Source organism: Barbus barbus (genome assembly GCF_936440315.1).
Source record: "Barbus barbus genome assembly, chromosome: 26".
Lineage (NCBI taxonomy): Eukaryota > Metazoa > Chordata > Actinopteri > Cypriniformes > Cyprinidae > Barbus > Barbus barbus.
The window spans coordinates 18,183,003-18,209,133 of record NC_136754.1 but is presented as its reverse complement, the minus strand read 5'-3'; the positions used below and the strand labels follow the sequence as shown (position 1 = coordinate 18,209,133).

At 36.0% G+C, this 26,131-nt stretch overlaps 3 protein-coding genes across 3 annotated transcripts; 2 read left to right on the top strand and 1 right to left on the bottom strand.

Moving 5' to 3' along the window:
- Nucleotides 1–3,219: 3,219 nt before the first annotated feature.
- LOC306846358 (alanine--glyoxylate aminotransferase-like) lies at nt 3,220–7,499 on the top strand. The gene is made up of 11 exons (XM_079379680.1): nt 3,220–3,525; nt 4,216–4,408; nt 4,497–4,561; nt 4,676–4,776; nt 5,122–5,192; nt 5,337–5,421; nt 5,522–5,620; nt 5,714–5,783; nt 6,715–6,810; nt 6,901–7,029; nt 7,110–7,499. The coding sequence occupies exons 1-11, from the start codon at nt 3,271–3,273 to the stop codon at nt 7,215–7,217; spliced, it is 1,272 nt and encodes a 423-aa protein (XP_079235806.1). The 5' UTR covers nt 3,220–3,270; the 3' UTR covers nt 7,218–7,499.
- An 11,774-nt stretch (nt 7,500–19,273) lies between these two features.
- Nucleotides 19,274–22,349, top strand: LOC306846318 (peroxynitrite isomerase THAP4-like). Its single transcript, XM_079379608.1, has 5 exons — nt 19,274–19,434; nt 19,664–19,817; nt 19,912–20,021; nt 20,953–21,056; nt 21,205–22,349. Exons 1-5 carry the CDS (start codon nt 19,410–19,412, stop codon nt 21,319–21,321), a joined length of 510 nt encoding a protein of 169 aa, XP_079235734.1. The 5' UTR covers nt 19,274–19,409; the 3' UTR covers nt 21,322–22,349.
- LOC306846317 (bcl-2-related ovarian killer protein homolog B) lies at nt 21,766–26,131 on the bottom strand. The gene is made up of 4 exons (XM_079379607.1): nt 25,124–26,131; nt 24,658–24,786; nt 23,529–23,692; nt 21,766–22,883 (listed from the first exon to the last, which is right to left on the bottom strand). Exons 1-4 carry the CDS (start codon nt 25,353–25,355, stop codon nt 22,764–22,766), a joined length of 645 nt encoding a protein of 214 aa, XP_079235733.1. The 5' UTR covers nt 25,356–26,131; the 3' UTR covers nt 21,766–22,763.

The following is a 26,131-nucleotide window of genomic DNA, read 5'->3' as shown; positions in this document are numbered from 1 at the left end:
GGTGAACTTTCTTAAGGCTCCATAAGCAGTAAAGACGCTGCTGCGCCATTTTGACCAGGGTGGAGGTGTTTAGGGACCAGGTGAGGTCATCAGAGATGCGGATGCCAAGGAACTTGAAACTCGACACACGCTCTACTACAGCTCCATTGATGTAGATGGGGGTGTTTTACTTAATTTTTTATCAAATAGATGCAACCTTGGTGACTTCTTTCAAAATCATTAATCATTTACCAACCCCAAACTTTTAACCAGTATCTTAACAATATTTTTGTACATCCATGTAAATTTCACTGATATCTGTACAAAGGAATATTGACTCTACTAGGAACAGTGTCAAGCAGGGACAACAGGGAAGGCTGAAACAGGTCGTAAGACAAGGAGGGTCCATTAAGGTCCTTTATGGTACATCCTGCTTATTAGGTGACAAAACTGAACTAGACTAATAATAATAATAAAAATAATAAAGAAAACAATCATCACGGTTGCATTATTTATGGAACCTTATTAAAATTTAAAAGCAAAAATTAAAAAGGTAAATATTTTTTTTTAGATGGTTTAAAATATGATATAAAAACACAATTACATTTTTTCACTCTGATGCATAACCAGGCTTCCATAAAAAGACAAAAAAAAAGACAAAGTTCTTTTCTTCTTTTTTTTTTAAAGATAAATTTATATTGTACTAAAGTAAGTAAGTAAGTAAAAAATGAAAAATGTTATAACTTCAATGGACTAAAATGGATTTAGCAGAACAGCCCCATCTACTGGGCAGCTGACATTCTGCTCACTACATTACACAAGGACGTCAATTCAAATGGTAGCTGACAAACAAACTTTTTTGAATTAGTTTTTGAATTGTAGTTTAATAGGGTCAAGGTCATCTATGTCTGCCTGAACATCTCCATTGCTCCATTGGCGTTACATCAGGGTACATGTCCCGTCTTTCACAAACGCATGGCAAGAGTTGAGCCACTTCTGTCTCTTACTCTGGCCTGTGAAGTGGGTGTTTGAGCCCCACCACAGTGCAAAGGGCACACAAGGGTAAACATTGCGTTTCCACTTATTTACTGTGCAGACTAATTATTTACTGCAGGATAAGTGATGGTGACCAGTGCTCTGGTCAAAGTCCCTGCTCTGACATCAGCATCTGCTTCCTATGACACACAACTAGTGTGCTTTTAGAGAATCACTATGTTCTGATCAGGTACTTTTTGTACAGAGTAAGCATTCTTTAACTGAATGGGAACAGTACAATCTGTTCATGTTCAAGACTTTGTTAGTTATATAAATATGGTAAGAGTAATTAACATAGTTGAATATTACAAAAAGGAATAGTTTATCCAATAACTATTTTTTTCTTTTTCAAGAATGATATGTAGTCTCCCACAGGCCATCCGAAATTTAGATGAGTTTGGTTATTCATAAAAACAAATTGGGAAAATTTAGCATTTACATCACTTGATCCTCTGCAGTGAATGGGTGCCATCAGAACAGCTGATAAAAACATCACAATAATCCACAAGTAAACCACTCGACTCCAGTCCATCAGTTGATGACTTGTGAAGTGAAAGTCTGTGTGTTTGTAAGAAACAAACCCATCATCAAAACATAATTTAACCATTGCTTCCAGCTAAAATACGAATCCTTTATCCAATAATATTTCTTTCTCTAGTGAAAAAGTCATTCTAGTCTGAATCAGGAGAGAAATATGCACAGATCAAGTACTGTTTATAAGCCAAGATAGTCCAGAACAGTTCTAAACAAATGTTGGATGGTGGACTTTTTTTTGTTTTTGTTTTGTTTTTACAGGCGAAAGTGTTATTTTGGATAGAGGATAGAAATGACAGTTTAGAGTTTAAAATCCTTAATTACTGTTTCTGACAAACACGCAGCTTTTTGCCTCACAAGACATTAATTGATGGACTGAAGAGTGGTGTGGATTACTTGTGAATTATTGTGGTGTTTTTATCAGCCGTTTGGACTCACATTCTGAAGGCACCCATTCACTGCAGATGATCTATTAGTGAGCAAGTGATGTAATGCTAAAGTTCTCCAAATCCGCTCTGATAAAGAGACAAACTCTTCTACATCTTGGATGGCCTGAATACAGTGTATTTAAATTTTGGGTGCAAAACAAATCACACAAAAATACAAACTTACTACAAGATACAGACTTTCTTAGAAATGAATGATTCAAATGCAAAATGCACTTCCTGTTTTCCATATTAGATATTACCTAAATTACTTCTTAAGCAGTATAAAAATGAGTTTTAATTTAGCTGTTTATAAACACTCAGTTAAAACTACAAAAAAATAAGAATCAAATGACCTTAAAATAACAAAACTGCTTAAAGATTGTAAACTGAAATATAAGAATTTAAAAAATAATGTAATGCAATAGTCATGCCTACACTAACATGCTCACATTTAATACAATGTGCTGCACTGACCATGCAAGGCACAAATGAAATGTGAGTTGATCTTATCAGTGTGTGTGTGTGTGTGTGTGTGTGTGTGTGTTTCTTCACATCAGCCAATCAACTGTATTGAGAAAGGTACACTCCTTCTCTGAGCTGGTAAACAAGTGGAGAATGAATGAATCAATAGAGCACCTCACCAGGATATAAACAAAACTCACTTTTTGTCTGTTTATTTGTCTGATTATTTATTGTTTTTTTATTTATTTTTTCAAATGCAGTCCTTATGTGTTTCAAGATTTTTCTTTTTACCTGATGAGAGACAGACCTTACTATAAGGTTTTTAAGCTAACTTAAACAGTAGGCTATGAAACTTATTTACAGTATCACAAAATCTAAAAAACAAAATATATATATGGATAAATATGGATATTAAAAATACACAATACTCCATTTAAATCCTTTGACTAATCAAAGGCACATGGCAGTTCAACTCTGTGAAAAAGTTCAGATAAACACGTGTGTTCTGTGTAAGTATTTTTGTGAGGTGTCAGGAAACTAAGGATTAAAATATTGATTTAAAGAGAAAACAAAAACATAGAGCCTTACATAATAATACAGGACACCCTCTCTAGCTTTAGGCTTTTTCTATTTTGTAATCCCGTTCATTCATCAACATCTCTCATATCCACCTCTGGACCGTTACCTTCTTTGGAAAATGAAGGGCGGGGGCATTTTGTGCCAAAAGCATGACGCATGATACTCTGTGTTCCAGGGGTCAAAGACTCGTTTGTTTAAAATGTTGAAAAAACATAAAGTTTTGTCTTTCTAACGAACAGCAGAGAGAGGAAACATGATGCCGAGGAGCGTCCTATCCAGGTGTGCGCGCTTGACGCAGCAGATGCCTTTGGAAAGCGCGCGGTCCACTAAACACAGCGTCCACCGCGGGATGTCCTCTGTCACCATCCCGCCACCAGCGTGCATGCTCCGGCCGCTCCAGGCTCCATTCCGGTACCTGTTTGGACCAGGACCCTCCAATGTGCCGCCTCGCGTTTTAGCAGCAGGAGGGAGACCTATAATAGGTCACATGCACTCGGAAATGTTCGGGGTAAATCTCACGCTACATTTTTACGCACAAATGCATTTTACTATTTTAATACGGATCGAAGGCAAATAACGTTTTCTAAGAAAATCTAGTTTAAAACACACACGTTGAATGTTAAGAATCCAATCCTTGCATTCTTGTTGGCTTCATTAAAATAGCTTTAAAACAATAATTTAATGATCAAAATACATTTAAAGATCTGTAGTTTAGCCAGGCAAAAAGTTAGGCTACAAAAAGCTTGAAAAAAAAAGCTTCTCAAAAACATCATCTTTAAATGCTTAGGCCTTGGCTATTCTTTAAATATTTATATTCAAAACGTGCCTTTCTATAAAAAAAGCTATTTTTAGTAAAGTTTAAGTATTCAACAATATTTTAGAAATAATTTAAATACTTTACATTTTAATGCTATAAGATCTTAAAACAAAGCACTTCACTGCTTATTTTTTAAGAAATAAATTTGATCATGTCAAACAACTCATGACATTTTATAACAGCAGCAGAATCTCCAAATAGCTTCATTTTTTATTTATATTTAAAAAAAAAAAAAAAAAATTAAATAAACTTTTTTTTATCAAATGCTGGAATAATTGATTAATAGATCTACAAAAAGCATAATATATTGACGGTGTAATTTTGGTATCAGAACTGCAATTTTGGATGTTTGGAACAGTCACTGCACATATTTTGTCATAGATTATGAATGATATCAAGAAGGGAATCCAGTACGCTTTTCAGACCAGTAACAACATGACACTGACCATGAGTGGCTCTGGACACACAGCGATGGAGTGTGCAGTATTCAACATTGTGGAGCCTGGAGAAAGTGTTCTCGTTGCCATCAATGGAATCTGGGGAGAACGAGTTGCAGACATTGCTGAGCGGATGGGTATACCAGCCCACAGGCATTCTCTAGAAATTCACCCTTATTGAGTATGAGAGTATGCTTACTCTTTAACATCTTTCTGTTTTCCCAGGTGCAAAGGTTCACACCTTGGTTAAAACACCTGGAGGACATTTTACAAATGCAGAAATTGAACAGGTGAAACTACATAACTATACTATTAGTGATATATACATTTCAATTCCATATGCCACTGTAAGTTGGTATCACTAGTAAAGTAAACTCTGCTCTATAACATTTTACATTCTACAGGCTCTGGCTAAACATAAGCCAGTTCTCTTCTTTCTCACACATGGAGAGTCATCAGCTGGTCTGGTGCACCCTGTGGACGGCGTTGGTGATATCTGTCACAAGTAAGAATATTCTACAATCACTGTTGCACAAGTTACTATGAGACTAAATGCTTTTTTTTGTCAAATCTTTGATTGGTGCTAACTGTACAGATACACTTCTGTCAATTGATTATTTGTTAAAAATAAATAAACATATTCAAGCAAAAGGTTAAGAACATAAGGGTAAAATAAAAGGTTAATTTCTACATTACAAGTACACAGTATTACTGTTATTTTATATTACATATTTTTCATTACCAGTAATCTAGTATTTTACACATATACATTGTCTACTGCTCCCCCAAATCCTCTTTTCAAGCTTTCCTTAACTTCATATACCTCTCTTGCATGGTTTTGTCTCTACAGATACAACTGTTTGCTCTTAGTGGATTCAGTGGCGTCACTGGGAGCTGCACCGCTTTTAATGGACCAACAAAGTGAGTGGATCAAAGCATGAAGTTATTTAAATATGAAATTTTATGAGCATGAAACCACAATGTTATTTACCAAGTCCATATTCTAAATCTCAGTGCAAAAGCTTGTGGATTGACTTCAACTGTTCAAACCTTTTTCCTTCATAGATATTGATATTCTCTATACTGGTTCCCAAAAGGCCTTGAATGCTCCACCCGGCACAGCACCAATTTCATTCAGTGAAAGAGCATGGTGAGAAGAAATATTTGTGTATGTGCTTGCATACATTAAATCATTCAAACAGTTAGTGAAATCCACTAACGTTATCAGTTTCTTCTCAAATGTGATATAGCCACAAGATGTTTAACAGGAAAACAAAGCCAGTATCCTACCTCCTTGATATGACCCACTTATCCAATTACTGGGGCAATGACGGCAAGCCAGAAAGAATGTAAGTACTGTAAATGCAAACTGTTGCTCTTGTGAGACCTGTTGTAGAGAGCTGTGTTAAGGATCGTCTAAAGTTAACTAACCTGTGTTTCAGATACCATCACACAGGACCTGTGTCTGGTTTCTTTGCTCTGAGGGAAAGTCTAGCCATCCTTGCTGAAACGGTATTGGCTAGATGTGTATATTTTTTACTCAAAGTAAACATTTAACACCTTGTTCGTCATTATAATTCACTCTATGATGGTTAACATTTTGGTCCCAACGTCTACTATTATAAGACTATAACAAGTCGGGTGTTTATACAAATCTGTGATGTCACATACACTGGCATTCAAAAGTTTTGTATTTTTCTTCGTATGCTCACCAAGGCTACATTTGTTCAATTAAAAATACAGTAAAACACTGACATTGTGGAAGTGAAAGAAAGTGATGTGGCATGTGGCCAAGTACGGTAACCCATACTTGGAATTCGTGCTCTGCATTTTTCCCATCCAAAGTGCACACACACAGCAGTGAACACACACGCCATGAACACACTCCCGGTGCAGTGGGCAGCCATTTTTGCTTCGGCGCCCAGGGAGCAGTTCGGGGTTCGGTGCCTTGCTCAAGGGCACCTCAGTCGTGGTATTAAGGGTGGAGAGAGCGCTGGACATTCACTCCCCCCACCTACAATCCCTGCCGGACCTGAGACTCGACCTCACGAACTTTGGGTTACGAGTCCGACTCGACCATTAGGCCACGACTTCCCTTTTTTTGTTTTTGTGAAATATTACTGCACTTTAAAATAAATTCTATTTCAACTATTTTAAATGTAATTTATTCCTGTAATGGCAAAGCTGAATTTCTTTTGTAACAACTGAAATTAAAATCTTTTGTAATTATATAACTATCTTTAAGGTCACTCTTGATCAATATAAAGCATTATTGCTCAATAAAAGTGTGTATGCATGTATGAAGTCTTGCCACAAACTTTTGAATGATAGTGTATATCCATTACAAGTGTATTCATAGTATGTCTACTATTAGGCAAGTACTATACTCGTTTTGTTTTTTTTAAATGACAGATGTCTAATAATTCTAAAATGTATGCTCAAGGGTCTTGAGAACTCATGGAGGCACCATACAGACGTTGCAGAGTATCTCTGGAAGGGCTTGGAAGACCTGGGCTTGAAGCTGTTTATCAAGGACAAGGTAACTATTGGTGACTTCACTTTATTAATTGTCAGAACAATAATATAACCTAAAAGAGAAAGCAATTAAAATACATATCCATTCCCGAAGGATCTGAGATTACCCTCCGTCACCACCATTGCCATCCCTGAAGGGTATAACTGGAAAGAATTGCTGGCTTATATCATGAAGAATCACCAAATCGAGTTTACAGGAGGTCTAGGGCCCTCTGTTGGCATGGTGAGTAAAAGCTTGTCAACGAAACATGATAATGCATTCAACTACATGACTGAATAATCATCCACTCAACTGTTTTCTAGGTATTGCGGATTGGGCTCATGGGATACAACTGCAACAAAGCCAATGCTGCAATGGCTCTTGGCGCTCTGGAAGACGCTTTAAAGCAGTGTCGAAAGTCCAAAGCCTGAAGGCTACTGTTGACCTGTATATTTTTTGCAGTTTCAAATGGTGATGCTTGTAGTGCGAAAATTACACACTAAGAGTTATTATATATGAAGTTTCATAATGGTTGGTATAATGAGGAAGAATTTTAGCCGATTAGAAATTGTGCATTATGCCTCCCATTGAACCAAAAACCAGCTGTTTTGAACACATTTCTCAATGTCCTTTTTAAAGTTTCGACAAGCATCACTCCAGCACTTGAATGACATTTATAAAAACATTACTAATAAATCATTAATATAATTTCAGCATTTGGGTTCACAATGTGAGTTGAGTTACACAGTACACAGGATGTTCAAACCATTGTGTTATTTATTCTCCTTTTGGAAATTACTTGACTAAATAGGAGAAACATAATGCAAAAATAAACTGTGACAACATTTACCAAATTTAAATTGAAATAAAAATAGGCCTAGTGCTTTGGCATTTCCAGAAAAACAAAAGAAAAAAGCAAAACTTCAATGCCTCTGAAACTCGACAAAGCATTTCAGACATCTACATTAAACTGCCAAAACGCTAATTTACATGAACAAGAAACAAATAAGCTTGAAAAATGAACAAATATTTCAAAGTCATCTTTGAATATATACAACTCAAAGCACTGCCAGAATAATTTCAACTTTTCTAAACATTAACCAGCTAGGCATTGCAACAGTTTCAACATTGCTGTTTTTAATTATTCATTGATAAAAGAAGCAAGTTAAGGACATGCATATCTAAATAAAGTACACAATAAACAGCATGGCAGCATATTTTCAGACATTGCTACATTCTCAGGTTGTAAATCCAGTTATCAACTCAAAGCTGCACATAAAGTGCATTTAACTTCAGACTTTCAGTATTTGGCCTTGTTTATGTTCCCCATACCTACCAATCTATTTATATAGACAGTGTCCTAAGAATAGCATGCCAGCACTGACTAACCAGTCATTTCCAGGGAGAAATGAAGTCTAAATAAAGTGTCCAATGAGCATAAGAATCAGGAATAGAATCATAGGTACCTCAACTTCTCCCTGAAATCCCTCTGCTTGCCACGGAAGACTGATCTTCGCCACAGGCACGTGCTCGGATACATTGGCGAAATCAATGGCGATTAACTGCACAAATTCCCCTTGTGACATCACTGTGAAGCCCAAGAACATTCATATTATTCACATCGTATAATATAAATATCAAAAAGTTGTTCATAATTTGATGAAAATCAGTACGGAGGGGAATAAATGTAAAAATGGCTTCACAAAAATGTTATACATCTGGACTCTATGGTGGCCAATCCATGTGTGAAAATGATGGCTCGTGCTCCCTGAACCACTCTTTCACAATTTGAGCCCGATGAATCCTGGCATTGTCATTGTGCCATCAGGGAAGAAAAAAAAATCATATCCTGGTCATTCAGGTAGTCAACTGACCTCATTCTTTGGGCACATAACAATCATCCATGCAGTAATAATCCAATGGGAGGATCTTACCTATTTGCTTAGTTAAATCTAGGTGGTGACTTTTTTTTTGGACGGGCAGTGTATTTTGCAAATTGGTTCTTTATATTTGTTATTGAACAAACATAAAACACATAAATATAAAAATCATCTGTATCAGACAGAAAAAAAAAAAAGTATATTAATCTCAACTCAATTTTGAATAATACAAATAGTTTCATAAATGCTTTGATTGAAATGCATTGTTTTTTCTTTTTAATTAAATGTCTCTTCGGTTGATATTTTGATGCATTCATACATTTTTGGTTTTGCTAAAGGGCTCAATTACTTATATGGTCTACTGCAGTTCTCAGTAAGATAAAATACACATTACGCAAGTAATGAAAAATGCTTTTGTGTAGAACTAATCATAAGCAGTGAGCACTTATGTTCTACCTGAGAACATGCTCCGTCAGAGTTGGCATGCCCGTGCTCAGGTTCTTGTGTTTTAGCTCGGTTTTCCACATGGTGTCCTTGTAGCCATCTCCTTGAGCAGCAGCTTCTTCCAGTATCCAGCAGGCTTCTCCTCCACAATTGTACCGCTCACGACTTCTTTAATCATGCTTACTTGGGGTCTCCACACTTTCTTTTCAATCTCAGAAGCATACAACACAGACCACAGGGCACTGGACGTCCATGCTAATATATAAGATTCCTTATTCAAAATATTTATATCATGAACTCACTTGCCGTTAGCCAGATCATGAAACCGCTTGTTGATAAAGCTGATGTTGAACAGAGAGGAGGCATCCAGAAAGGAAAGGATCTTCAAGATGATCTCAGAAGGCAATCTAAGATGGACTAATAACATGCAGTACAGCTTTGCTGTATGATATGCAATAATATACATCTTATGCAAACTTAAATATTTACACGTGCATTAACTTGCCTCTCCATATCATTTCCATGGCTGCCCTTTGCGCAAAGTTCATGATCTCTCCACCTATGACAAATCAAAAAGAAACTTTCAGTCTAGCTATATGAAGTGTGTCATTATCGAATAGGCGTTCCAAAGTGTCTCCACGCGCAGTTGAATTTTGTTCACCTTTCTCAAGGCCTCGTCTTAAAATGCGGAGAAACTCGCCAAGACCAGTAGCCATGATGAGTTTAAGGTGTTTGAACTCGCTCTCATTGCTGATTGATTGCCCTGATGGCCTATGACCTCACAAGATTACTGAAGGAAGAGGGAAGAGATTGTTTAGATTTAAGGTTTTATTTTTAGTTAGAAAGTAGCTGATGATTTTAGAGTTAAATTCAAATAAAGATCTCAAATGAAAATGCAAATATAACATATCAAATTGAAATCAAGTTAATGAATTCTCACAGTTTGACAATAAAAAAATGACAAAGAATAGCTGATGTCTTGTGTTGCGCTGTATTTACAGTGCCTATAAAAAGTATTCATACACCTTCATTTTTTCACATTTTGTTAGGTTGCTGCCTTATGTTACACTGCTTTAAATTACTTGTTTTCCCACATCAATGTGCACTCCATACACCATAATAACAAAGAAAAACTTTTTTAACATCTTTGCAAATTTTTTTAAAATAAAAAACTTAAATGATTCCATTGCACTTAAATGATTTTCCATTGCAAGCTCCTTATCTGGGACAATTGAAATTTAGCTCAAGAGTATTCATATTGCTTGTAGATGTTACTACACTTTTGAGTGAAGCTAACCTTTGGCAAATTCAATTGAATTGGTTTGATTTGGAAAGGCACACACATCTTAATAGAAGGTCTAACAGATGAAAACGCATATCAGAGCAAAAACCAAGCCTAGAGGTCAAAATACTAACTGTGGAGCTCAGAAACAGGATTGCATCAAGCTACACATCTGGGGAAGGAAAAAAATCTGCTTCATTGAAGGTTCACAGAATCATGTAGTCTCTGTTATACTTAATGCAAGAAGTTTGAAACAACCAGGACTCTTCCTAGAGCTGGTCTCCTTGCCAAACTGAGCAACTGATGGAGAAGGGCTTTGGTTAGACTGGTGACCAAGAACCTGATGGTCACTCTAGTTGAGCTCCATGATCATATATGCAAATCAGAGAAACTTACAGAAGGACAAACATCACTGCAACACTCCACAAATCTGGGCTTTATGGCGGTGTGGCCAAACTCAATCCTATCCTCAGTGAAGGCACATGAAAACACACTTGGAATTTGCAAAAAAAAAAAAAAAAGCACCTAAAGGACCCTCAGACTGTGATAAACAAGATTCTCTGGTCTGATGAACCTCAGTTCTAAGCATCATGTTTGAAGGAAACCAGCTCTGCTCATCGCCTGCAGAGTACAACCTGAATTCCGGAAATGTTGGGACATTTTTAAAACTTGAATAAAATGAAAACTTTCAAATCACATGAGCCAATATTTTATCCACAATAGAACACAGAGAACATAACAAATAGTTAAACAGAGAAATTTTACACTTTTATCCACTAAATGAGCTCATTTCAAATTTGATGCCTGCTACAGGTCTGAAAAAAGTGTGTATATATATATATATATATCAAGTCAAGTCAAGTCTATTATTTGTATAGCACTTTTAACAATGCAAATTTTGTCAAAGCAGCTTTACATCAGCTTGATATAAAGCTGGGTGGCTTTATATCAGCTTTACAGTATTTAGACGGGGAAATAGTGTGTCGAAATAGTGTCATTCTCCTCTCTCTCTCTCTCTCTCTCTCTCTCTCTATATATATATATATATATATATACAGTTCATCTAACATTTCTAATTTCTCTCTAAAGCACTATACACACACACACATATTCTACATATCCAAATGATTAACTACAATGAACAAGCTACAACTGTATGATATCATGCATAATCATAAAGGTGTTCATTGTTTTTTTCATAATTTATTGGATGATGTACAGTACTATACATCTTATCACATGCACCTTAATGCAATTAAATGCTATTTTTGAATCCTTGCTCAATCCACAAGGGCTCATGTTTTCTTGGCTTTCCTCACAAATGTCATTAATTACTCATTGTTAGCAGACTCTTTTCAGCCTCTGCTGATTCTTCATGCATCAGTAATTGTCAAGTATTAAGCAGAGGAACAATCAGAGGTGAAGAAAAGGCAAAGACAAGACTTTGTCTCGAGTGTAATGTTTACTCACTAAGTCAAAATGATCCAGTAATTAGGTGTGCATTGTAAGGCCTGTCTGAACTGTTCTAAGATATTACACATCAAGTGAGTATCAGAGAGATGTTGCTTATGATGACTCCTTTTATTACTCCTTTTATATTTTTGTTGAAAGTAGGTGGAACTATGACAACCCAATGCATATCAAGCATCATTTTATGAGTGTGCATGTGAGCCTTCACACTATAAAAACAGTGTGACCCTGTCCAGCCTCAGTCAGCCTCAACACTTCTCACCACCAACTTCACCAGATCCTAGACGAGAAACGAAGACAGAGGCAGAATGAGTGCCACAGCACTACAGACCACAGGTTTTGTATCAGGAGCCATCGGTACAGTTGGAGTTCTTGCTGCCACGGTCATGGATGTGTGGTGCACCGAAGACCAGCAGGAGCACGAGGCAACCTCCATCCACCATTATACGGGCCTGTGGAAGGACTGCGAGGTGTCCCAGACTGGATTCACCGAGTGCCAACCTCTCAACGGCTACCTGAGCTACTCAAGTAGGTTAACATAATGTGTTTTTCTGTGTACAAACCCAATAATGACAACCAAGTTTATTTCTGAACCTAAAATTTGAAAATTGTGCTGGAAATGATATTTCTCACTAAACATTTCTAGTCTAAAAAATAATGGTATATAAAGTTTTTCCATGTCGTTGAGGAGGAGTTGTCATCTGCTGAGGTCCATTTTTCATCCAAAAATGACAATTCTGTCAGCATTTATTCACCATCACTGTATGGAACAAAAAATATATTTAAAAAATATTCGTAATCAAACTGTTTTAATTCCCATTGACTTCCATTATATTTTTTTACCATATAATCAAAGTCAATAGGAACCAAAATTTCAAAATATCTTGTTTTGTGTTCCACAGAAAAAAAAGAAAGTCATGCATGTTTGTAATGACATGAGACTGAATAAATGACAGAATTTTCATGTTTGGGTGAACTATCACTTTAATAATAAGTTTATGAAATAAAGATGAAAGATGAAATAAAACAAAAGCATTGATTCAAAAGCATTAATATTCTATATCCCTGTATTTTTTCAGGAATCCTTCGGGCTACAAGAGCTCTGATGATAATGGCGATTTTAGTAGGTGTGACTGCAGTGTTCATCGGAATCTTCTGCCTAAAGTGCTTCAATATGAGAAGAATGGATCTACTGACCAAGGGCAAACTGGTGCTAAGCGCAGGGATTTTGTTTATCATTGCTGGTAAACAAAAGCTTATTATTACTCAGTATCTAAACTAAACCCCACTGATCTTTCAATTTGTTTCTATTATGTTTACAAACTGTTATTGCTACAATAATTCTCAATATGGTCCACATCATCTTTGTTCTTTTCAGGGATTTTTGATATTTCTGGATCATCAGTGTATGCTGATCAAATAGTGCCTAGTTTCATGATGCAATACCCAACCCAATACAATCAAAAGCAAGGACAGAAAGGAGGAATAGATTATGGAAATGGCATGGGCACAGGCATGTGCGCGGGCATGGGCGCGGGCATGGGCACAGGCATGTGCGCGGGCATGGGCACAGGCATAGGCACAGGCATGTGCGCAGGCATGGGCGAGGGCATGGGCGCAGGCATGGGTGCAGACATGGGTATGGGGGGCATGGAAGGAACTGATTCATTTGCTTCCAGGTAAGAAGAAAAAAAAAGATTTTTCACTCACATATGATTCACAGGAGTCTGTTAAGTGCTGAATCCTGTTATCTCTTTCTTTGTTTTGAATGGTCAGGTACACATTTGGTCCTGCCCTCTATATAGCCTGGGTAGGTGGAGCATTGTTACTTTTGGGAGGAATTTTGAAATGCATCGCATTCAAAACAATGCAAATGTAAGTTTCACTCCAACACAGACCTTCTATCTATCTATCTATCTATCTATCTATCTATCTATCTATCTATCTATCTATCTAAACAGATGTTCTGTGACACATATTAGGTTGATGGGTTGTAAGCTAACTAGCATGTTCTATTTTAGCAACACTGATACGAGAGATGGCTATGCTTACAATGCCTCAGCCCAGCGCAGTGGGGCAGATGAAGACTGTCACCTCCAGAGAATGAGAGGAGAACAACAACAAATTTAATCAACGAAAAAAAAAACATTTCTTGTCAGTTATGTCAGACCTATGTAATGCCTTGCACTGATGAACTGAAGTAATCTTTTTGAATTCTGAAGATATTTGCAGTTAAAATGTGTTAAGTGTTTTGTAATGAATGTAATATGGGTGACTTGGCCAGATAAGGTGTGTGACACAGGGAGTGTCAAAGGTGCTTAAGATTCAACAGCTAATCATTGTAAATAATTTGCTGTTTATTTCAAATTATAATAAACTTTTGCCACAACTATAATTGACATGATGCAGCTGATTTGCTTGGTTGAGCCCAAAACATTTTCATCAGTTAACGGAGAATGGAGAAGAGAGGAGGAAAAAAAGAGTCAAACTAATTGCTGATTTTCTGTAAGGTTGATATATTTTTAAGACAGAAGTAAACATCTTAAAGTGTATTACAGCTATCATAGACTTGTATCTTTATATAAAGCTAATTAAAACTACTAACCCAACGGCTAAAAGAACACTGTGGGGTAAAAAAAAAGACAGAGACAAAAACTTTTATCATTAATTTCTGAAAATTTTGTCAGTCTTAAAAATCTTATTTCATGTGATATTTACAAAGCAATTTTCCAATATTTGTAAAATATTAAATCTCAAAATATAGTTCAGCCTTTTCAAAATTGATAGCTCTTTGCCAACATATAACAACTTTTCTTTTTGTCATTCACATTCAGTGTTAAACCAAGAACATCCTTACACAACGTAGTGTTAAATGTGTCAAGAATCCTTTACAGCAACTCTAAAAAAGACCTCAGGGCTTGGTTTTTGCTCTGATATGCATTATCAGCTGTTAGACCTTTTATTAGGATGTGTGTGTCTTTCTAAATCATACCCATTCAATTGAATTTGCCACAGGTTAACTTCACTTGAAGTATAGTAACATATACAAGCAATACGAATGCTCCTGAGCTAAATTTCAGCTGTCTCAGATAAGGGTATGAATACTTATGCTATGGAATCATTTTAGTTTTGTATTTTTAATAAATTTGCAAAGATGCTAAAAACCAGTTTTTTGCTTTACAATCATGGTGTATGGAGTGTAGATTGATGCGGGGGGGGGGGGGGGGGGGGGGGGGTTAAAGCAGTTAACATAAGGCAGAAACAAAACAAAATGTGAAAAAAAATTACTTTCGCACAGGGACCGTATTACATGGTGTTACTACTTTAATATGACCTGCTGATTTGTAAAAGTGTGTCCAGTCTCTAGGTATTTTTAGCAGTAACTACAGCATGAGCATTTCAAATAAAACACTTGTTTATTCAAAATAAACTGTCAACTTGTATACACAATATTGTATAACATAACCAAAAATGTTATTTTCATTTCATTTGACCTAACTAAAAAGTCACAGTATTTGACCTTTGATAATTGCTAGTTATTGGCATTAGTCTTATGATTCATCCACAGGCTGTTGTATGAAACATAATGTGACCACATTCAAAAGCTGACGGAAAGCTTTAAGGCAAAAATCATTGTATCATTAACTTTTGGGAAGTCGTGGCCTAATGGTTAGAGAGTCGGACTCGTAATCCAAAGGTTGCGGGTTCGAGTCTCAGGCCGGCAGGGATTGTAGGTGGGACGAGTGAATGTCCAGCGCTCTCTCCACCCTCAATACCACGACTGAGGTGCCCTTGAGCAAGGCACCGAACCCCCAACTGCTCCCCGGGCGCCGCAGCATAAATGGCTGCCCACTGCTCCGGGTGTGTGTTCACGATGTGTGTGTGTTCACTGCTGTGTGTGTGCACGTTGGATGGGTTAAATGCAGAGCATGAATTCTGAGTATGGGTCACCATACTTGGCAGTATGTCACTTCACTTCACTTTTCAACTTTGTAAACAAATTGTCAGTTGTCTGGTAAATGCTTGTCTGTTCTGTGCTGTTTTCTGTTTAAATGCTTGTCTGTTTTAATAAAGGCAGATTTTGGCATTCGCTGGTTTCAACAAGTGCATTACTTTGTGCTTTTGCCATTGTTTTTTCCCTCCTATATTCTAAAATCTTTTACATTTTACTGTATTTCATCTTTTTTTCATTTATCTGTCCTCTGTCATGTCTAATGTAATATATTTATATCAATGTTCTAATTACAAATACACTATTTTATTCACAATAGAGCATAGATAACATAACACATGTTTAAACTGAGAAATTTTTCAATTTTATGCACAAAATTAGCTCATTTCAAATTTGATGCCTGCTACTAACAGGTCACAGAGTAGTTGAGATGGGGGCATGTTTACCATGGTGTAGCATCTCCACTTCTTTTCAAAACAGTTTGAAGACATCTGGGCATCGAGGTTATGAGTTTCTGGAGTTTTGGTGTTGGAATTTGGTCCCATTCTTGCCTGATATAGGTTTCCAGGTGCTGAAGAATTCGTGGTCGTCTTTTTATTTTTCGTTTAATGATGCACCAAATGTTCTCTATAGGTGAAAGATCTGGAGGGGAGCATATGGAGGGGAGGGGAGCATATGTTGCTCTAAAAGTTTTATATACCTTTCAGCATTCATAGTCCCTTCCAATACATGCAAGCTGCCCATACCATATACACTTATGCACCCCCATACCATCAGAGATGCTGGCTTTTGTACTGAATGCTGATAACACGCTGGAAGGTCTCCCTCCTCTTTATTTCAACAAGAATGTAAAATTTGGACTAATCTGACCATAGAACACTTTTCCACTTTGAAACAGTCCATTTTAAATGAGCATTGGCCCACATGACACAATGTCGCTTCTGGACCATGTTCACATATGGCTTCCTTTTTGCATGATAGAGCTTTAGTTGGCATCTGCAGATGGCACGGTGGATTGTGTTCACCGACAGTGGTTTCTGGAAGTATTCCTGGGCCCATTTAGTAATGTCCATGACAGAATCATGCCGATGAGTCATGCAGTATCGTCTGAGGGCCCGAAGACCACGGGCATCCAACAAAGATCTTCGTCCTTGTCCCTTACACACAGAGATTTCTCCAGTTTCTCTGAATCTTTTGATGATGTAATGCACTGTAGACGATGAGATTTGCAAAGCCTTTGCAATTTGACGTTGAGGAACGTTGTCTTTAAAGTATTCAACAATCTTTTTACGCACTCTTTCACAGATTGGAGAGCCTCTGCCCATCTTTACTTCTGAGGGACTCTGCCTCTCTAAGATATCCCTTTTATAGCTAATCATGCTAAAGACCCAATGTCAATTAATTTAATTAGTTGCTAGATGTTCTTTTCAAAATGTCTTGCTTTTTCAGCCCTTTGGTGCCCCTGTGCCAACTTTTTTGAGACCTGTAGCAGGCATCAAATTTGAAATGAGCTCATTTAGTGGATAAAAGTGTAAAATTTAAACTTAAGACATGCCAGGAAATGCCTAACATGGACAAAGGCAGCTGCAGCTAAGCTGAATAAAAAGAAGAATGAACTGGTAAAATGTTAAAACAATAAACACAATAAATAAATACAATTAATGAATGATGCAGTGCTTATTGACATATCATTTATTACAGTACAGAAGCTATAAAGTATATTTTCTACCTTATTCTGTGCAGAAAATTGAAATAATTGTTTGTAGTATATAAAACAATCATAAAATTGCCATGAGGAAAAAAATTATAATAACAAATGATTGATTATTGTCCAGCAGTGTATTTGATTTCTTAAAGCAAATTCAAAGTAAGAGATAAGAAAATAATTTTTGTAAAAAAAATAAATAAATAATAATAATAATAATAAATAATACATAGCCTACATATATAGCCTATATATACATAAAAGTATTGTATTTGACATTTCTGTCACTTCTGAAATGATGGCTGCGTAACTGGTGTGACAAAATGTTAGCCTATACATAATACTTTCAAAAGCTCTTTTTTGAAGTCTTGGCTTACATAAATTTCTACATATGTCATGTCATGCCATTGCATCATTAAACTAGCATCTAACAATAGACAAAAGTATGGTTCTTTATGGTTCTCTAAACCATGCTGTGTAATTTGCCCCCTGACTAAGCATTTAAAGAATTTAGGGGAAGCATTTAAATAACCCTGTGAATGCACTTAAAGAATGCAGAATCGAATCGTTAATCGAATTGAATCGAATTTAATTGTGTATCGAATCAAATTGCAAAAATCATTCTTCAATCTAATCGAAAACCTATGAAACATGAATCGAATCAATTCACTGTCTACCCAAAGATTCCCAGCTCTAATACTTACGAAATGTACTTGTTTCAGTTTTTATTTTTAATAAATTTTCAAAGATGTTAAAAACCTGTTTTTTACTTTGCCATTAGGGTGTATGGAGTGTAGATTGATATTTAACATAAAGCAGCAACGTAAAATGTGAGAGAGAGAAAAATGAAGGGGTATGAATACTTTTTATAGGCATTGTATTTTTTCTATAATAAACACTTCAACAGCTTTAATGAAATTAAATGTTTAATTATATGGATCATAAAATCATTCTGCAGAAATAAAATGGCATGTACATGTATAAAAATGTTTACAAAAATTTAAATTATATATATATAGTAGTGAAATTATATATTGAAGTAAAATTATATCAAATAAAAATTTAAATATTACAATGTTTTTAAATCATGTGTCTGTGGATTCTCACAGTTTGACAATAAACAATGTACAATGAACTTACTATGTTACTATGTGTTGTTATGTAGGCATATATTCATTTTACTAAAAACAACACTTCAGCAGCTTTAATTTCTTTTTATTTTGTTTAATATTATGTTTTTATTTTTTATGGGTGTCGTTACATCTGTGTTCAAAAATAAAAGTAAAAGTAGGCTTTTATAAAAGTAAAAAGTAAAGTAAATTCACTGAAAATAAAATGTAGCATTTTGTTTTAGTTCTCTCTGAGTGTATTTTTATGTTTTAGTCGATGTAATGACTAAATGAGTATTAAATTAATCTATATACTCTAGTCCATACTCAAAACATAAAAAGTGAACAGTAGCCTTCCGGGTTAGCCTACATATTAACATCATGACTGAGTAGCTCTATTCATTTGGGTTGTATTAGTCTTTTCATTCATAAAGCTATTATTATTTGCAATTTCAGCTATTTGCAGACGAGCCTGTATTAATTTTTGTGTTAACTTGATATAATATCTAAATATACATTTTTATACATATATATCAATGAGCTATAGCCTACAGTAAAAGGAGTAGTGGAGCAAAAGTGTTATATTCTTCGTCTTTCAGTTTTTTTCCGCGTGTATCGTTAGAGCGCCTAATAACTACATTTCCCAGAATTCCTAGTGTCTAATCTGGAAGTAGACACGCACTGCGATGGCAAACAGATAGTAGTTCAACAGCAGTGTGAAATAAATTTTGTGTCACCTAAATAGATCAAATTCGTGGTTACTTGAAAATATTCAAGCGGAATGTCATGCCCATTCAATCACTCTGGTAGGAAAATATGATGATTCTATTTAAATTCATAAACACCTTTGTTTTATTTCTAATGGCTTATTATTTCCGAGCTGTATTCTGTAGGTCAAACGTCAAATGTATTACAATTAAAATTAAACATGCATTTAATAAACCGCAGGTGCATCAGAATGTGATCGTGAAGATATTTTACATCACGAACAAGCGTGCTTCGACCTTATTTCCCCTGCTGTCCGTGTTTCCACAGCGGAGCTGAACCCCGCAGTGCTGCCGCTGGACTGGCTCCTGGGAACCTGGCAGTCCGATGAGCCAGGAGAGGGATCCTTCCCCTCCATCACGCCTTTTCGCTACACAGAGGGTCTTCATTTCTCACATGTAGGACAACCCGTGATCAATTTTATGTAAGTAACAAAACAACCCAGAGGCTTTTTTTTTTACTTTATGCCATGTGCTGACCCACAGGCAGACAGTCAGAAATTATTTAATTTATTTCAGGTTTAATGCATTCCATGCTGAGAGCAAAAAGCCACTTCACAGGGAGTGTGGATTCATCAGGATTCAGCCAGGCACCAACAGGGTGGCCTTCATCATTGCACAGAACTCAGGTGTTTGATTTGTTTTTTAGCATTTCTTATAATCAGATTCCAAAAATGAAGTGCTTGTAATTGGATTGTTACTTAATATACTCATAATCAGACTACAGCTACTTTTTATTGATTAAATTATTACATAGTATTTACACAATAGGAGAACACTATTCATAATCGGTTCTCTGTTAATGCTCACTTGACATGCATGCAGACAAATAAAATATTTCATTTTAGTGTTTTTATTTATTTACATTTTATGAATATATTACATCTACTCATTTATATTAATGATTAGCTTTTCATTAACTTATGAACCCTCTTCTTTTCCTGCACAACATCCAGTTTAGGGTCCTTGATGTTGAAAAAAATGCAATATATTTTCTTTCTTTATAATTTTATTATACTTTATTATACTGAAGAATCACATGACTGGAGCAATGATGCTAAAAATTCAGCTTTGAAATCACAGAAATCAATTACATTTTAAAATATATACAAATAGAAATAAGTTATTTTAAATAGTAACAGTATTTCACAATATTACTGCTTTTGCTGTATTTTGGATCAAATAAATGCAGGCTTGGTGAGCAGAAGAGAATTCTTTAAAAAAAACATTCAAATTCTTACTGTCCAAATGAATCTTTTGACTGGTAGTGTATATAACTATATAATTTTATATGATTCGTTTCTAGTTTTTTTATATACATTATAATACAATTTTCTGATATGAATAATCCTATTCGAACGGATTCTTAAAGTAATCAAAAAGTAGTCAAGAGTGCTTTACCTAAAATGTGTAATCTAATAGATTGCGTTACTAACTACAATTGTTGCAATGGCATTTGTAATCATTAACAAACTACAAATTTGAAAGTAATCTACCCAGCACTGTCTATACTATATAGTACCATGCATTTTTTAAATCAGCTGTCTCTACCTCTTCCAGGTCTTGTAGAGATTGAGGAGGGGGAACTCACTGGACAGCAGCTGACTCTGCACAGTACTGCCCTGGCTAGAACATCTTTTGCTAAGCAGCCTTATGTTCAACAGGTCTCGTAACACAAAATGTGCACCATGTCAGATTAATGAAACAAAAAGCTCTTATGTAGCGATATTTTCATAAAGAAAATGTCTTTAATATTGCTGAACTAGCATAATTAGAATAAATGTTCCACTAATAATTTAGATTTGTGTTCAGATCTCCAGGCACATCCAGCTGAAGCCGGATGGAAGGCTGGAACAGACGATCTCTATGGCACTGGAAGGACAGCCTCTGACGCAGCATTTGCACATCACTTATCGCAGGACTGATTAACTGGCTGTCATGTGGGAGGAAGACGTGTTTGTGAAAAGCACTTGTACTAATGTACTCATCTGACACAAAATATTGATGGTTTATATATAGCAACCTGTGGGTGATGGTAATATATCTGTGAGTAAGAAATAGATGTGATCTGACCTGTCTTCTCAACAAAACAAGCTTTGCAAATATTGTTACAATATATAAACGGGTCATTTTGTATAATATAGAGCAACTACAATAAAAATATAAAATTGTCTTTTCAAATTGTCTTTCATGGCAAACTCTTTGAACAAAATAATTTTTTTCTCCAATCATAACTCAAGAAGCTTTTAGTGTTTATGTTTAATGGTATTTCATTGGAGATACATTCATTCACTAATAGAAACAAAGGTCCCTACCTTTTGTTGAATTCATTGTGGCTTTTTTAGTAATCATGAAAAAAAGGAAAAGATTTTTAAAGAAATCGTTTAATAGAGATTGCACTCAAAATTATGGATTTAGAGTCAGTGAAGTCAAATCTACACTATAATTCAAAAGTTTGCCGTTAACCATGTGTTTTTTGAAAAAAATAATACTTTAAATTGATCAAGTGACAGTGAAGAATTTTACATTGTTACAAATACAAAAATATTGCAAATACATGCTGTTCTTTTGAAATTTATTTCTATCAAGAAGTCCTGAAAAAAAATGAATCGCTGTTTCCCAAAAGATATTACACAGCACAATTATTTGATAATAATAGGAAATGTTTCATCAGCACCAAATCGGCATATTAGAATGATTTCTAAAGGATCACGTGACACTGAAGATTATAATTTTCTTCATATTTCCATGTTTTCCATGACCACTGGAACCCTTTCTGTTTATAAATGTTCAACTTCTCTCTCAGTTCACACATGAAAATCTTTATTTTAAGATGTATACAGCTGGTGACAACAGTGTTTCACACGCACACCACAAACTGTACAACTGAAAGTGCAAAGTGACACTCCAAACATAATTTTGAGCAATTTTGTAAAAATAAAAATCTGAAGCTTGTCAAACATTAAAATGTTTCACTCATCACCACATATAGCCAGTATAAAATCTCAGTGGAATGAATCCACGCAGTGTGTCAGCACAAAAGGAGCTCCAGTACCTGCATACCATATTTCTGGGTCAGTTTAAACTAAGGAACACAGATATTATATGCTCCAGTAATGAATATACCACATATTCCTTCACAGTGCCACCCCCAACAATGTCAGCTCATAGTATTTGTTTCAGTCTATACATAGTATATTTTAAAGAAATAATGAAAGGTAAAAGAGGATTAAGGTGCAGTTGAACCCGGGTGACGTGTTATGACCTTTGTGAGAGGCTGTTTACTCCACAAACAGTACAATGGACCATTCAAATAGTTCTGGGAGGGAAAGATTCAGTTGTCAGTCAACAGGATGATTTCCTGCACAAGGCTACTTCGTCAGGTAGATGTACATGGTCTTTAAGAACTGCCTCCATGTGAACACAGCTGTTGATAACCAGTGGGCACGAGCTTTAGAGTCCATGTTCACCACACATTTTAAAATGTCCCCCTGGAAAGACAGATGAAAAGGAAACATCTGACATGCTATCACATAGTTCACATAGTTTGGGGTCAATAATATTTTTAAAAAGAATCTCACCAGGGCTGCATTTATTTGATCAGAAAATACAGTAAAAACTATAAAATTCTAAAACATTACTACAATTTAAAATGGCTGTTTTGTAAGCTTTAATATATTTTAAATTGCAATTTATTCCTGTGATGCAAAGCTGAATTTTCAGCAGCCATTACTTCAGTGTCACATGATCCTTCAGAAATCATTCTACTATGCTGATTTGCTGCTCAAGAAACATTTCTTATTACTATCATCATTGCTGAAAACATTGCTGCTTAATATTTGTGTAATCTATGATACAAACCAAGAACATCTATTTGAAACAGAAATATTTTGTAACATTATAAATGTCTTGACCGTCACTTTGGATCAATTTAATGAGTCCTTGCTGAATAAAAGTAACAGTTTCTTTTAAAAAACATTTACAGTATGGAATTGCAGTAGCACAAAGAAAATAATTAAATGCACTAACACAGCACGGCTACAGATGGGTAACAATACTTCATTCCTCACATAGCCTCTAGAGGTCAGGACCAGTCTTGGTTCATGAAGGTGGCAATAAAGAGAATGAACACTTACCCATCCTCCTCTCTTTTTGAGCCATGGGACCAAGTTCCTACGTACAAATTCTCCCAGACTGTCCACTATGGTGTGCACCATGACTGGATGGCCCTGACGCACACAGTCCACCGCCAGCCCGGCTGCTACAGCGTAGATGGCCACCACTTTGCCCCATGTGATCCCTTGAAAGTAAAAGCAATTCCACAAGAAGAACTAGAAAACGGAGCCATCCATTTTTAGCAGCTCAAACACTTTTGCATTAATCATAATCATACAGTGTTTCAGATAACAGGTTATAATGAGAATTCCATGAGGTTGCAAGTCCTAAATTGGCCATGTCTTCTTTCACACCTTTAAATCTGACATGACACACTGCCATGCTTCATTAATAATGCATGAGTCAGGGACTATTCCAATTGTTTATGTTCCTTCATATTCAGCATTCATTTAGGATACCTCCTCAAAAATCTTCCAACTTTCTATCCTCTGTAGTAAGGTCTATGAGAAGATCATCAGGCAGAGTGGAACCATACTGCCATGGTTTAGGACTACTGCAACCACCATGTACATCAATAGAAGCAGAACCCAGATAAAATATGTGACCAAATATGTGCAAAGGAAAGAATGTGGGTATGTCCTTTTTAGGGTTTTTTCCATGTTCCGAAAAAAGACCACTGAAGAACTTGTCATTAAACTGATGATCAAAGTGCCCCTCTCAAACACACCACTGAAATCCAATAATAGGCTAAAGTCAATAGCTCTTCCAGTTTTAGATTACAATTTTACTGTCATTTAATAAAAATATAATTAAATTAATATCTTGAAATGTTTTTTTTAAACCTCAAACCCTGCTCAGACTAACATCGCTTCATTTACATTTGGAACAAATCCCACATCTGCAAATTCACTCCATTTATAGTAGTGATGTCCTCATATGCAGTGGGTTTTTTTTTTTTTGGTCTCAAAATAGCCAATTAGGTACTGAATTAGCAATAACAACAACAACAAGATACCTAGAGAAAAAAAAAATACTTAAATGTTTATTCATTTTGTTTGTTAATTTTTTAAAACAATGCAGGGACAGTGAGGTCACGCTCACAAACACTGCCTATAAAACACATTTTAAAATATCTTCCAGATCACTTACCCATGACTAGGATCTCAGTTGCTACAGAGAGAAATGCATCTGACACCACAGCCTCCACTGCTACACTGATGTTCAGCTGCTTTGCGATATTACGATACACATACGGGCGCATACACTCCAGTTCATCACCTGTAAAACAAAACTACACCTGTAAAACTCTTTAAATGTCCCTCTCACTGTCTTTTGAGTGTATATGTTCCCCCAAACTTCCTATATTTAGTAGTCAACCAAAATGCTTTTTTCAATGATAGAATCAACATTTGGTCCTCTCAATATGTGGTTACTGCATTAATACACAGTTGCTATAAATCACAATATAGGTTTATGAAAGATTCAAAAGAAAGAAGGCTGACTTTTGATTTTGAGTTGTGTTATGAAATAGTCCTGATTTATCTGGATGATACATTCTGAAATAGCATCACACCCGTTAAGAGCATCAATTCACACTCACTCCTGGTTTTCTTACCCAGTTTTAGCAGCACCACAGATATATCTACAAGAGCTCCGTGTGGCTCGGGCAGATCAAACTCGACTTTTGACCAACTCAGTCCTTCCCTTACGATTCTGGAGTGAATGAAGGCTCTACAGAGTTCCCTGGACTGAGAGACGAGCTCTTTTTCCGTGGGAGTCCGATCAAACACCTCCATCATCTCCGCGGTGAACACGGAGGAGCGCTCAAACACGTTCACGTCTCGCATGTTTGTTTGACCCGAGCACAAAACGCTGCAACTTCACTGGTTGAAGCTGCCTACATAAACACCCCACGAACAACACTAACATTACGTAGCTCATTTCTCCGACGAAAGTCCAGATGAATTAAATCAGAAACAGGTTCGCCGAAACGTAAATAGGCAATCAGGGAAACAACTACAATTGAACAGCCCACATTAAATTCCTCGGCTAGCAAACTGATTTACTCTGATCGATCGACCAACTTCCGCTACCCGATTTTATGATTTGTCATCTTCACAGTCTCTTCCATCAGTCTTGTTTCGCATGAGAAGAACACACGATGCTGAAATGGACTGTCTGTCAATTTTCCATCGTGCTGAGGTCGCTGTTCGCCTGTGCCCTGAATCAGACACTTGGAAGCGATTTTTCTCGCTACCTGGAACGCTTAGGTAACACTAATCAACCAAGTGAACGGCTTAGTCCAAATATAAACAGTCTGTGGCATCCTGGTAAGACTTGCAATGCTTGTAGTCTAATCATATCAAATTAAATTAAATCTAATCATCTCTTTCAAATTCATACAATAGGATATAGGCTATAGCGTGCAACATTAATAGTAATTTCCTAAAAATAACACTCTCATGTTAAAAGATGAGGGTTTTGTCTAACAGACCTCCTATAGGTGTGAGGGCTCCACATAAAATGTTTATTTCATATAATGATTCTTCCCTAAGGATCAGTGGAAGTTCATTCATGCTTTGCTCTAGTAGTTGACCGGGTAAGTTATTATCTGTCTATGTTT